This window comes from Pan troglodytes, chromosome 11 (genome assembly GCF_028858775.2).
Source record: "Pan troglodytes isolate AG18354 chromosome 11, NHGRI_mPanTro3-v2.0_pri, whole genome shotgun sequence".
In the NCBI taxonomy this organism is placed as follows: Eukaryota; Metazoa; Chordata; class Mammalia; order Primates; family Hominidae; genus Pan; species Pan troglodytes.
The window spans coordinates 16270725-16285632 of NC_072409.2; the positions used below are offsets into that span (position 1 = coordinate 16270725).

General features: G+C 46.0%; 1 protein-coding gene across 3 annotated transcripts in view; it reads right to left on the reverse strand.

Annotated features, from left to right (window-relative positions):
* MORN5 (MORN repeat containing 5) overlaps positions 1-14908 on the reverse strand; it is a 40690-nt gene that overhangs the window by 23878 nt on the left and 1904 nt on the right. Inside the window, exons 2-4 of one of the 3 annotated variants that reach the window (XM_001135009.7) lie at positions 9598-9745; positions 6746-6857; positions 1905-2036 (exon numbers count right to left, since the gene is read on the reverse strand). In XM_001135009.7, the coding sequence (XP_001135009.2) occupies positions 1905-2036; positions 6746-6857; positions 9598-9745 (392 nt within the window). Of the gene's footprint in view, positions 1-1655; positions 2037-6745; positions 6858-9597; positions 9746-14908 lie in introns of those variants that run through there. The other 2 variants (XM_009457219.4, XM_063787530.1) reach the window with 2 other exon arrangements.

The following is a 14908-nucleotide window of genomic DNA, read 5'->3' on the forward strand; positions in this document are numbered from 1 at the left end:
AGAGACAGATATTAAGCAAATAATTACATTTAATTATGTTGAAATAAGTGTCATGAAGGAAAAGTACAAAGTTTATTAGCATATTAAAGGCCCTGAGAAGTTCTGCAGTAAATAAGCCTGGTTAGCATTGTTTAGGGCAACATCTCCTTATTTTATTTGACCAAGAAACTTCATGGTAAACCTATTAGCACCCAGCAGAGTTAGCGTGCTACATAGTAGTGCATTGTGCAAATGGAAAAGGGAAGTCATTGAAGAAATGTGAGCTGGGGGACTTGGAGTGTGAGCATTTGCCATGTTCCTCCAGTGGCATCCAGTGGGTTAGGGGCATCTTAGCTCCAGGATTCCAGTCATAGGATCAACTGACAATTCTCCTTGCTCTTTTTTTTTTTTTTTTTTTTATGAGATGGAGTCTCGCTCTGTCGCCCAGGCTGGAGTGCATTGGTGCGATCTCGGCTCACTGCAAGCTCCGCCTCCCGGGTTCACACCATTCTCCTGTCTCATCCTGCCTCCCGAGTAGGTGGGACTACAGGCGTCTGCCACCGCACCCGGCTAATTTTTTGTATTTTTAGTAGAGACAGGGTTTCACCGTGTTAGCCACGATGGTCTCGATCTCCTGACCTCATGATCCGCCCGCCTCGGCCTCCCAAAGTGCTGGGATTACAGGCGTGAGCCACCGCGCCCGGCCTCTCCTTGCTCTTATTCTAGCCCCATGAGGCACCTTTCTGGTCATCACTGACTTACTGAGTAAATTTCCCTATAGGGAGAGGATGCTCTCATTCACCAGCACAGATGTTCTGGTCTACCTGGCAGTTTCTTTCTCATTATAGAGCAAGGTTTCTTGACCTAGGTCTTTAGAGGGACCATCCACCCCTTAAGACTATCTGCAAAATGTGTGTGTGTGTGTGTGTGTGTGTATGCATGTGCACGTGTGGGCGCACGTGTATGTGTGTGTGTGCATGCATGGACATTTTTCTGGCAAGAGTGTCCATATCTTTTGATATTCCTAGTGGGAGTGTGACTTCAGAAAAGGATAAGTTTAGGAATCACTGCATTAAAGGAAAAAGTTCTATTATTTGTGTATTGATCTCCTGTGAGTGTGGTCACTGTAAATGGGATCTTCTCAGTCTGATCAGCCTTGTGTTGACTCACCAAACAGGTTCTGGATCCTCCAAGGTACCTACTCCCCTGGCTAAAGGATGAACCAACCTTCTTGGACCTCAAGGGATCACTCCCCTCTAGGCCGTTGCCTGTGCCATTTCCTCTCGCTGGGAAACCCTCTCCCCAGGCCTTGTGGTCAACTCCCAGTTATTCTTCAGGTCTCAGCTTAGAAGTCATTTCCTCCTTGAAACCTTCTCTGACTAACCGCTTCGGGATTTGATACCCCTTATTTGTGCTCCCACAGCATCCGTCCCACCTCTCTGGGGCCCCTACTTTCCCTTCCCACAGGACCATGTTTTTCCCTTCATTGTGTTTGTTCCATGATACAATTAACTGTTTATAGTACTTCTCTGCCACTTTTAGAAATGCAAGCTCCACAAGGAAGGGGGGCTGTGTCCAGCTTTGCTCTGCTTTTCCCCCAACACCAAGCACAGTGTCTAGCATATAGTAGGTGCCCATTAAAATCGAAGGAATGCATACAAAAATAAGTACCTTAATCCTTTCAGTGTGACATTTATGTGCCGTCACAGCTAGACCACGAGTGTCCTTTTACCTCACTCTAGGACTATGTACAGATTTGCCAGCCACGAGAAGTCCAAAAAATAAAACATCCAGGTAATCAACTTTCATCTTCTATCAGCAAAAGCTTCTTTCTCATCAAGTGTGTGCATACATTTGCACATACAGATGCACATGCTTATACGTGGATGAAGAGAAAACGTGCTGCAGTGTCGGAAGAAACCTACCTGCGTTTCTTAGAAAGCGGTTCCTATAGTCCTTGACTACCCTCGTGACTGGGTTATAGAAGCCGTCTCCACAATCGTAATAGCCCTTGGGGATTTTTCTAGGTGGGTCCATATTGGTGAGTTGAGCCATACCTTGAAAGAACATAATGGGCAATTAGTTCACCATCAAGGCCAAATCCAAACCCAGTGTTCCCATAAGGTCCACTTGTGGCTGGTGGCTCATGTGACTATCTGGCTCCCCTGTTGAACTAAATACCCCCTACTCAGGGCAAGAAGCAAACCCAACAGAAACGGTGCCCCAAATGAACTTTCTGAACATGGCTCTTGGGAACATGGTCTTGGGAACGAGACCCTCTGTCTTCTTCTTCCTTTGACCCCATCCTCCTCCATTTCTTCGGATACCATGACAAAGGGCACAGGTTCTGAAGTTAGACAGACCCTGAGGGTAAGTCAGAGTTGGCAAATGGATAGGAGAGCATCAGATCCAGAAGAGGGGTGGCATTCAAAGCGTGGGCAGAGGCCAGAGGCATGGATCCTTAAGCCCCACTCTGGAAACCTTGTAGAGCAGAGCACATATGAAGGAGAACAGCAGAAAAGAAATGGATCAGGTGGACAAGGGGCAGGTGGTGGAGAACTTTGACTCTTGCCAAAATTACCACAGTGGCTGCCACTCATTGAATGTTTATTATGTGCCAGGCATTGTGCTCCTCTTTTATTTAATCCTGAGAGCAACTCTGTGGCTCCATTTTACAGATAAGAAAACTGAGGCTCAGAGAAGTTAAAGTAACTTTCCCAAGGTTATCCAGCTAGGAAGCAGTCCAGCTCTGGAACCTGTATGTTCAGCTGCCAACATCAGGGGAGGAGACAGCCTAGGTGCAGCCACAGGACCAGGGACACTGAGACCTCTGGGAGAGAAAGAAGATTGAGTGCACCTTTTAGGTCATGCACGCTAGGTATGTGTATCTTGAAACGCCATGGCTCAAGTAAAGGGAGAGGTTGGAATAAATAACTTCTCAGGTTCCTTCTAACTATAGTTCCTATAATTCCTTGTTCTCTAGACTGAGAGCTGGATGCCCATTGAGCACACAGCACCATGTCCACAATTCAGTGTCTTGCACACAGTAGGTACTCTTGTGTTGCTTAATGACATACCTAACCGTAACCCTGACACTGACCCTGATCCTAAACCTAACCCCATATGTACTGGCTAATGACTACCGAGCACTTACTCCATGTCAAGCACTTTACAGCCATTCTCTCACCAAAGCCTCATGCCAATGCCCATCTCACAGATGCTTGAAGAGGTCGCGGGGCACTTTTAACCCTCACCCTGCCTTGCAGGCAGGACGAGTTGCCCTAACAATGCCAGCCCCAAGAGGCAAAGTGTGGAGTGACAAGGGAAGGAAGTAGCTACTTAGAATCAAGCTGCTCTTCTGAGGGTCACAGGAGAAGTAGGGGAGAGCCAGGCAGGTTCGGGAAAAGCCACCACGAGACTGGCAGAGGCTTAGCTTTAGCAAAACCAGCCATTGTGTGAGAGCTGAGGCTTAAGGCTGAGGGCTTTTTGCCTACAGCCTTAATTGGGGTGAAGAGCCCATGGCAAAGTCCAGGCCTCCCATCATAACTAATCCGGGAGGAGTGATTTGCAAGGTTCTCAAGCTGCAGCTAGACTGGCAGCTCTTTGAAGGGAGAGATGATGTCCTCTTAACTCTGGTCTCCCTGGGTCCAGCCAGTGTCTGACATACAGTAGGAGCTTAGGAAATATTTCTTAATGTCATTGCCTTAACTCCCCTAAGCACATACTTCACCCTGCACTGTGATGTCAATATCATTATCCCTGTTTGACAATAACTCTTTAACGAGTACCCACTGTATGCCAGACAATGTGCTAGGGCCCTGCCCTCATGTTGCTCACAGCTTGGGAAGACGAGCTGAACACTCACGATCCAAGCCCTGGGAGGAGGTCATGGCTGCTGTGATACGCCACAGGGAGACCTTACCTAGTGTGGGAATTCAGGGAAGGGGCTCCCAGCTTCAGGACGTTGAGCTGAGAACTGAAGGACGGGAAGGAGTTATTTGGGTGAAGTAAGAGGGTTAAAGTATTCCAGGCAGAGAGAATGGCAGGAAAAAGTGTGGTCTCTTTGAGAAACAGAAAGAAAGCAAGCATCGCAAGAGGGGAGAGAGAAAAACCGAGAAGGGTGGGTAGCCTAGGATGAGGCTGGGACATGAGCAGGAGCCAGAGAATGTCACTGTTTCTGAGAATTTGAAACCTTATCTTGAGGGTATAGGGAGCACTCAAGGGGCGGGGCGGGAGGGAGGCAATCAGATTCACACCTTAAAAGATGTAAGCGGCCGGGCATGGTGGCTCACGCCTGTAATCCCAAGTTAAGGAGGGAAGGTTGCTTGAGGCCAGGAGTTCTAGATGAGCCTGGGCAACATGGCAAGACCCATCTCTACAAGAAGCTTAAAAAAAAAAATTAACCAGGAGTGGTGGCGCATTCCTGTAGTTCGAGCTACTTAGGAGGCCAGATCACTTGGCAGGAGGATCGCTTGAGCCCAGGAGTTCAAAGTTACAGTGAGCTATGATCATACCACTGCACTCCAGCCTGGGCAACAGAGCAAGACTCTGTCTCAAAAAAAAGAAAAAAAAAAAAGACGGAAGTGACTGCGGAATGGAGAATGACCTCAAGGGGGCCAAGTGGGGATCTCCGGAGTCAGGTCATCAAGGGGAAAGATGATGGAGGGCTGGAACAGGGCAGTGGCAAAGAGTATGAAGAGAATGCTGCCTGGCACATGGAAGTGCTCAATAAATATTTGTTGAATAAACAAATAAAGTCTATATTTCAGAGGTAAAATCCATAGGACCATTGCACTTAGGGGGCAGGGGAAGGGAGGATTAGGCTTACCTAGGTGGATGGGCATGACATTCAGTGAGGCAGCCATCACGGTGGGGGTGACAATGAATTCAGTGCAAACAAGTTGAGAACGACCAATACAGGTGTCAGGGAAGCTTGATGCAGGGATCTTAGGCTCAGGGATTCTGATTTCAATTTAGAAGCTGATGGTAGTTGAAGGCTTAGAAGTGTATCAACTTGTTCAGGAAGAGCATATAGAATGAAAACAGAAAATGCCTAAGCCAGAGAGCGCCGGGAACCTCAACGTGAATAACTGGGGGTGGGGGGATGTTGAGGAGGCAGTGGCAAAGAAGCCTGGGGACAGGAGGAAAATAGCAGAGTAAGTGTCAGGAGGGCAAAGGGAGAGAAGGCGGCTCACCTGGTCAACTAACTGACCCAAGGTCATGAAGCTGGGAAGGGAAGGAGATGGGGGTTTGAGCTCAGGTCTGCCTGACTCCAGTGCCTGGGTGCTTCCTGGAGGCTTCTGCCCTGACAGAGGTTGACTTGTGCAGGCTCATCCAGCTATAGACAGAGAATGCTAGGACTCAAACCCACAATTTCTGGCTCCATGCTCTATCAACCACAGCTCATGGTCTCTCATAAGCTAAGTTGGGATTGTTTTTATAGTATACAGAGTTGTTTCCCCATCTGTCATTTTGGATATATTATCTCTGCTGTGCCAAAAACTACACTTTTATTTTTTTATTTTTTTATTACTTATTTATTTCTTATTATACTTTAAGTTCTGGGGTACATGTGCAGAATGTGCAGGTTTGTTACATAGGTATACACGTGCCATGGTGGTTTGCTGCACCCATCAACCTGTCATCTACATTAGATATTTCTCCTAATACTATCCCTCCCCTCCCCTCGTCTTGAGGCTCACCTGACCTGGAACACGTCTCAAAATTTTAAGGTGCCACTCTCTGAATCCAGACTTATAGTCCAAATGTAGCCCTTCATGATGAAACACGGTTTTTGCAGGGAGGTAGCATGATACAGAGGACCTCAGAGAGGAAGACTGGGCTGCCAGTGTGAGCTCTGCCACAGGGAACCATGTCTGAACTCCACAGCCTCAACCTGGAGTGACATGGGACTAGGAAGGCTAACTGGGCAGGGTCATCTGGACATTAGGGAGACAGGGATTACAGACAGCCTCCCCCAGCACCTGATGCACAAAGCACATGCTCTGTCAGTACTGCTTTCGTCCTGAACTCTTTCTTTTTAAAATATTTACATAATTTTAGTGTCATAGTAGGTACCACGAATAAGAACAGCTGACATGTACCGTGCACCCACATGCATTCAAGGCACTGTTCTAAACACCTGACATGAATTATCTTATTTACAACAATCTTGGGAGGTAGATGATGCTATTGACCCCATTTTGATTTTTTTTTTTTTTTTCTGAGACCAGAGTGTCGCTCTGTCACCCAGGCTGGAGTGCAGTGGCGTGATGTCAGCTCACTGCAAACTCCACCCCCTGAGTTCAAACGATTCTCATGCCTCAGCCTCCTGAGTAGCTGGGATTACAGGCATGCCACCACACCCGGCTAATTTTTGTATTTTTAGTAGAGACAGGGTTTCACCATGTTGGCCAGGGTGGTCTGGAAGTCCTGACCTCAAGTGATCCACCCGCCTTGGCCTCCCAAAGTGCTGGGATTACAGGCATGAGTCACCACGCCCAGCTGATTGACTCCATTTTGAAGGGGAGAAACTGAGGCGCAGTGGGTAAAGTCCCTTGCCCATGGTCCTCTGGCTAGCACAGTGGAGCTGAGATGTGAGGACTGGCCTTCCTGGCTCCAGGACCTGGCTCTTTTGCATTCTTCTACACCTGCTCAGTTCCTCTTCCCCTTTAAGTTACTTTGGTAGGACACAGTCCACTTATCCGAAACTGTCTTAGTTTCCCTCTCAGTTTGGGTATAAAGGAAAGGGTGGGTGCCTGGGTACCTGCAGGCTTCAACCCATTGAGGATCTCTGTGTAAAACCTCCGATCATAGCCGTCGCAGTAATGCCAGTTCTTCTCATCATAGTGCAGCCCATCTGCGAAGGTATATGTGCCCTGGAAGACAAGGAGCACACACGTGCATCTGAGGAAGCTGAAGGCTTTTGGCCAAGAGGTTCAGATGTCAAGGGAAGTGGGGGCCTTTCTGATGGCTGCAGTAAAGAAGTGGTAACTATCACAATTATTATGGTTGTGACAACAAGAAGGAATGGGTATAAGTGCTGAGCCCTGTTCCTGCCGCTCAAAGTGGGTGAACTCACTTTGGCAGATGAACTTGGGCAGATGACCCACTCTCTCTGGCCCTTCATTTCCTCATTTGTAAAATTAAGTTAATGATAGTGTACATAAAATAGGGTTGATTGAAAATTCAATGAGATAGCACACGTGAAGCATTTAGCACAGTGCCTGGCTGTGATGGTTGATTTTGTGAGGCAACTTGACTGGGTTAAGTGAAAGGGATGCCCAGATAGCTGGCAAAACATTTCTGGGTGTGTTCATGAGGGCGTTTCTAGAAGGGATTCACATTTTAATCAGTGGACTGAGCAAAGAAGTTCCACCCTCAACAAAGTGGGTGGGCACCATACAATCCGTTGAGGGCCTGGATAGAACAAAAAGGCAGAGGAAGCGCCAATTCCCTGTCTCTGCTTGTGTTGGGACATCCATCTTCCTTGCCCTTGGACATCAGCATTCCTGCTTCTCAGGCCTTTGAACTCTGACTGGGACTTACACCATTGATCCCCCTGGTTGAGGCCCTTGGGTTTGGACTGGAACTACACTAACAGCTTTCCTGGGCCTCCAGGTTGCAGAGGGAAGATTAGGAGGCTTCTTAGCCTCCATAATCTTGTGAGCCAATCCCTAATATAAATCTCTTTCCATACATCTCTGTATATCCTATTGGTTTTGTGTCTCTGAAGAACCCTGACTGACACACTGACACAAAGTAAGCACTCAATAAATGTTATTATTCTTTTATTATTATTATTATAGCTGGAAAGGTCAGAGCCATCAGCCACGGCCCTTTGTCCAAACACATACATTCTGCCTTTGCTGCCTTACTGCTAAAGGAAGCCTCAGGATGTAGAAATTGCATTGGCCTGGGCATCAGGAAACACGGATGGAAATTCCAATGATACTATTAATTCACTGTGTGACCTCGGGAAAGTCACATCCCCTTCCTGGGGCTTAGACTCTCCAAGCTATAAAACAAGGAGCATTTCTTAACCTTTTTTAGGTCATGAGTCAGGCCCCAAGATGCTCTTAGTGAAACTGATGAAAGCTATAGATGTTTTTCCTGGAGAAAAACTTAGTCCCCTTTACACAGAAACTTCTGTATATAAATCAAGAGGTTTCAGTGACTCCCTGAATTCTATTCATGACTCACAAATACCAGGGGGTAAGAATCCTTGGATTAGGTAAGTTATAATGATAGTAGCAGTGATGGTGGTAATAAGAGCTAACACTTATTGAGTGCCTCTTGTGTGCTGGGAACTTAGCAAAGTGTTCACATATATATATTGAGGTGCCTTGTACTATTGTGGTAGGCTGAATAATGGTCCCCCAAAGATGTCCCTGTCTGCTGCAACCTGTGAATATGCTACTTTACATGGCAAGAGGGATTTTGCAGATGCAATTAAATGAAGGATCCTGAAGTGGGAAGATTATTTGGATTATCTGGGTGTGCCAAATATGATTGCAAGGTTCCTATGAGAGGGAAATAGTAAGGTCAGGGTGAGAGAAGATGAGATGACGATGAAAGCAGAGGGACGAAGGGTGACGTGATGATGAAAGCAGAGGTCGGAGTGATGCGTGGCTGTGAGCCAAGGAATGCAGGCAGCCTCTAGAAGCTGGAAAAGGCAAGGAAACAGGTTTTCCCATAGAGCCTCTGGACGGAATGCAGGCTTGCTGACCTATTTCAGACTTTTGAGCTCTAGAACTGTAAGATAATACATTTGTGCTGATTTCAGACTAAATTTGTGGTAACCTGTTATAGTACCAACACATAACTAATGCAACTAACTGTCCCGAGTTGATAGGTGAAGAACTCTCAGGGAGGTGAAGTCGTGGGCCTAAGATCAGGCAGTAAGTGGTGTAACAGATGCAAACTCATCATGGCCTCTCCACAGATCCTTCCAGATCTAGAGGGAGAGGATTCTAGAGCCCTGGGAGATCCAGAAGCAGGGAGAAATTAGCCGGGCATGGTGGCACATACCTGTAATCCCAGTTACTCAGGAGGCCTAGGCAAGAGAATAGCTTGAACCCAGGAGGCAGAGTTTGTGGTGAGCTGAGATCACACCACTGTGCTCCAGCCTGGGTGACAGAGTGAGACTCGTTTTCAAAAAAAAAAAAAAAAAGGTCAGGTGCGGTGGCTCGCACCTGCGCACCTGTAATCTCAGCACTTTGGGAGGCCGAGGCGGGTGGATCACAAGGTCAAGAGATTGAGACCATCCTGGCAAACATGGTGAAACCCAATCTCTACTAAAAATACAAAAATTAGCTGGGCATGGTGGCGCACGCCCATAGTCCCAGCTACTCGGGAGGCTGAGGCAGGAGACTCGCTTGAACCCAGGAGGCGGAGGTTGCAGTGAGCCGAGATTGTGCCACTGCACTCCAGCCTGGTGACAGAGTGAGACTAAAAAAAAAAAAAAAAAAAAAAAAAGTCGGGGGAGTGGGGGAGAAGCAAAGAGAAGAGTGAATGGAACGAGGTGGGCACCAGACAGGGAGGATGGGGCGCCAGAGGGTGAGGCTCTTCTTGCCCGAGGATCTCTCCTCCACAGCACCCGCCCCCCCAGCTGATCACCTTTATGGCCAATCCGTTTTCCCAAATGGCGTCGTATTGGCTTCCGCTGGGGAAGTACAGGGTTCCTTCGCCGTGAAACATGCCATCCTTCATTTCCCCAACATATATTGTTTCGGTAGGGAGGATGTACTTGGCTTTGCCCTCCATCCTGTAAAGACACAGGGAAATCACTGAGCCCTGTGTGACAGCTGGAGGATCAGAGCTGACAGGCAACAGAGTGAGCAGGAACCCCGTTCTCAGCATTCTCATCCTTCTCATCCCAGCAGTACTCTGCTGAAAACAAAATTTTTGTTTTGTTTCCCTCAAAAGCTCGAAAACGAAAAGAGGGGAATAGAGTTTGCTCTGTTCATTCTCCCCTTCACCTAGAGGCTCACTCTCACCTTGGAGTTCACACTGCTCCCTGAAATAAACCCCCCTAGTAGGCCCAGAGAGTGTAGAGATGTGCCCAAAACCACACACAGTAAAAACTGTGGACACTAGAGCCCAGGTTTTCTGGCAGCTGGTTCTGTGATTTCTCTGTCCCCCATGACCAACTCATCCTTGCCTATTATGCCACAAGAGGAATATTAGGGAAAATATGAAATTTAGAGACAGGAGTAAGGGTTTGAAGCTTACCACCATTATATATATATATATATAAAATCTTGGATACTAATATTGTTTGGCTGTGTCCCCACCCAAATCTCATCGGGAATTGTAGCTCCCATAATCCCCACATGTCATGGGAGGGACTCAGTGGGAGGTAACTGAATCATGGGGGTGGGTTTTTCCCATGCTGTTCTCATGATAGTGAATAAGTCTCATGAGATCTGATGGTTTTATAAAGGGCAATTCCCCTGAACATGCTCTCTTGCCTGCTGCCATGTAAGATGTGCCCTTGCTCCCCTTTTGCCTCCACCATGATCGTGAGGCCTTCCCAGCCATGTGGAACTGTGAGTCCATTAAGCCTCTTTCCTTTATAGATTACCCAGTCTTTGGTTATGTCCTTACAGCAGCATGAGAACAGACTAATACAGATACTTTCCCAAACCTCTTTGCTTGTGCCTCCCTCCCTTCCTTCCCTTCCTTCTTTCCTTCCAAACAGGTATTTACAGAGCACCTACATTTTGTCAGGGACTATGCTGATGGTCCAACTTGCTAAATACAACACAGATTCAACAGTGATCAAGGCAGATGCAGTCCCTGTCCTCGGGGGGCTCACAGTCTAGTGGGGGACAAAATTGAGTAATTATACAATGTGTGATAAGTGCTATGCAGGAGGAAGACAGGCTCATACAGGAGAACAAGGCAGGGACACCAGCTTGACCAGTTGACTAGCTTCTTTGTTTTGTTTTTTGTTTTTTTCCCAAGACCAGATCTGGTTCTGTCTCCCAGGCTGGAGTACAGCCGTGTGATCATGGCTCAATGCAGCCTCAATCTCCTGAACTCAAGTGATCCTCCCACCTCAGCCTCCCAAGTAGTTGGAACCACAGGTGTGCCCCAACACGCCTGGCTTATTTAATTTTTTTTTTTTTTTTTTTTTTGTAGAGACGGGGTTTCCCTATGTTGCCCAGGCTGATCTAGAACTTCTGGGCTCAAATGATCCTCCTGCCTCAGCCTCCCAAAATGTTGGGATTACAGGTGTGAGCCACTGCACCGGGCTGACCAGTTTCTTTATGGGTGAAATGGCTGCAATTAATCCAGGTAACATATAACGATTTTCCTAGTAAAGGGCCTGACATATAGTGAGTGCTTAATAAATATGCTTTCATTCATTCCTTCTCCATTCCTCCTAACAAGCTGAAGGCTCCTCTCCTAACTCTGACCTTCTTTAGGCTTTTGCTAGTACCTCTGTCGGGATGCATAACACTTTCTATCTTGTTTTGTAATTAGGTATCTTATCTCCTGTATTTAAGAAAAGCTTCTTTAAAGGAAGACTTTGGTATCCTCAGCTCCTAGAACCCCTAAGCAGGTGCTTCATAAACGTCTCCTGAGTAAAGAATGAAGGAAACAGAAAGAGTAGTCAGTGAACAGAGTGGATGACAAAGTTGTTGAGATAACTGAGTGAGACGATGGTTGTGAAACTATAGCAGAATGCCCGGCATAGAACAAGAAATTGAAAACTATTTCACTTTTATTCTAGTGCAAGACATGGGGGGAAGGGAGAATTCCTCTTCTCCTTCCCTCCTGTATGCTTTGCTTGAGCTCACATTTCTAAGCACCATCTCCATATTCAAGTTCTACACCCTTCTCTGAGGTTAGACCCCACCCCTTTTCTTACCTCGAACTGGACATCACTGTTCAGACCTCTCACAGACATCTCCAACTCGCCTAAAACAGAACTCATCTCCTCCTCCCCTAAGCAGCACCTCCTTAGAGTTCTCTATTTCCATGAATGGTATCAGAATCCTCTGGTTCAAGGCCAGGAGCTGGGCCCAGGGCTGGGGCTGTAAGCCATCTCTGGACGGGACTGGAGCCAATCAGCTGCCAACTCCTGGCAGTAAAATCCCCAAACCTCTCCTACATTTTTCTCTTTCCTGCAGCTTCACTGCTTCTGCCTTGGCCCAGGGTTCTGCTGCCTCTTACTGGGACAACTCCAGTGAGCTCTGAGCTGATCTCCCCATCTTCACTTTTCCTGCTTCCCTCCTCTCTGTCCCTCCTTCTCTCCTTCTCCTCCCTTCTTCTTTTTCTCCTTCACTCTCTCTCTCTTTCCCTTCCTTTCTCCCTCCTTCTCTTCCATTTTAAAAAATTCATTCAAGGTGAAAAGCCTGCCTTCTAAATTCAAAGTAAGTTAAAAAGAAGAAAAAAACCACTTTATAGTGAAGGCTTCAATCCATAATAAGGATATGATTACCAGATCTCAAATACCTATCAATTAGCTGGGCATGGTGGCGCATATCTGTGGTCCCAGCTACTGGGGAGGCTGAGGTGGGAGGATCGCTTGAGTCCGGTGGGGTGGACATTGCTGTGAGCCAAGACTGCACCACTGCACTCCAGCCAGAGCACTCCAGAGTGAGACCCTGTCTCAAACAAACCCCTCAAAACCTATGATTCATTCATTCATTCATTCAGCCAACATTTACTGAGTCTCTACCACACATATGCATTATGAGGAGAGTTACAGAGATGAAATAAGTTTTATTTCCTGATGCTTGGCCCTACCAGGATCTATCAGTGGTTCCTCCACCACCAGAATTGTGCACGGTATTGAAATTTCTTTGCCAGAGCACAGACCGCCTGTCCAGCTTCCCTTTGCATAACTCCTCTGGGCACAACCCACTCTCCTGCCAAACTGAACTGCCAGCTCTACTCCATACGTGCCCTCTGGGCTATTGCTCATGCTGTTCCCTCTGCCTAAAAACTTCTAGAAAAAGAATTCTTCACCTTGCATCTCCAACCACCTAAATCCTACCCAATCTTCAAGGCCCATTTCAAATACTATCTCTTCCACAAAGCCTTTAAGGATGGCTCCAACTGTATGTGGCCTCTGAAGGGCCACAGCAGTAGGGCTCTATTGTAGGAAGCCTGTGGGCTTTACAGTCTGATCGACCTGGGTTTTAATACCTGCTCTGCCAAATGCTAACTGGGTGACTTTGGGCAAGTTTACTCCAAGCCTTACTTTTCCCATCTGTAAAATAGGATAATGATATCTATCTCAAAGAGTCCCTGTGAAGAGAAGATGCAGGCAAAGCCACCCAGAGCACAGTAGTTACTACATAAATGCTGTGGGCATCCCTTCCTCCCCTGTGTCTGTAGGTCTCTTCTGGCACTTACCTTGTGGTGCTTTGGAGTGGAGTTATCTAGAACTCAATTGTGCGACTACTCCAAAGAAACCATAATATTGAGGTCAGACAGATACTACATTAACCTTTTATTTTTTTAATATTCACACGTGGTACAGGGAAGTCATGTCTCTTTTAAGGTTTTTTTTTTAAGTAGATATATTGAAGTGTAATTGACATACAATAGGCCACGTGTTTAAAGTGTACAATTTGACATGTTTTGACATCACCTGGGAAAACATCATCACAATCAAGACAAAATATCTACTCCCCACAAAAGTTTCTGCATGCCTTTCTGTAATACTTCCTCCTTGCCCCTGCCCACAATCCTCATCTCTAGGTGACTACTGATCTACTTTCTGTCACCATAGATTTGCATTTTCTAGAATTTTACATAAATGGAATCATACAGTATCTACTCTTTTTTTGTCTGGCTTCTTTCACTTAACATAATTTTTTGAGATTCATTCATGTTGTTCTGTGTACCAATAGTTCACTCCTTTTTGTTGCTGCGTAGTATTCCAATGAATGGATATACCACAATTAGTTTCTTCATTCCCCTGTTGATGACATTTGGGTTTGTTTCTAGTTTTGGTTATTATAAATAAGGCTGCTATGAGTACTTGTATACATGTCTTTGTGTATATATACACTTTCATTTCTGGGGTAAATACCTATAAGTGGAATGGCTGTTTAACTTTTCAAGAAACTGCCAAACTTTTCCAAAGCAGTCGTACCATTTGATGTTCCTATCAGCCATGGAGAGTCTACATAAACTTTTTAAACCAAACGTTAAATATCAACTTCCTACTGTATAGAGAGGTTACTCTATTCATTTAAACTCCAAGAGGAAAATATCCCCTCCCTAAATTAAAAAAAATCGATTGAGTATCTACCATTTGTAAATAACATCCATATATGATCATTACATATTCCTTGGAACACTGCTGCTGAATGTGCATTGCTTTCCCATTTTACAGATGAGGAAACTGAGGTATGGATGGTTAATTAAGTGTACAACAAGCAAATGGCAGACTTGAGCCCAGACCTGTCTCATGCTCTCATTACATGCTGAAATTTGAGATGCCCCAAATAGAATTCTAGTTAACTGTTGTTAAAAATACAAAATCAGTACAGAACAACACATGTCCAACTTATGAAAAGAAGTATAACAAGTGAAAAACTGCTGACTTCTTGCTAGTTATGGGAAATTGGGAAGCCCTGTTCAGGTCTGGGAATCCCTATCGTGGTTACAGAGGTACCAGACAACCTCAAGCAAAGCCCAAATTCCTAGGGCCAAAGCATGGAAATGGCTGATTCGGCACACAAACCCAATGAAAATACACAGAAGGCCAAAGGCAAATGGTTGAAAGCCTTCCGTCTTTTACCTTGTCTGTGTGTTTCTCTCTCACCCATATACAGCCCATCGAAAATTAATGTAGTTTCTCAACTTTTTGTGCCTAAAATGCCCAATACCCCATCTCTATCTGCCAAAATTCTACCACCTTCACTGTAGCAGAGCCTTGTGAAAAGTAAGAATGTGGTTTGGA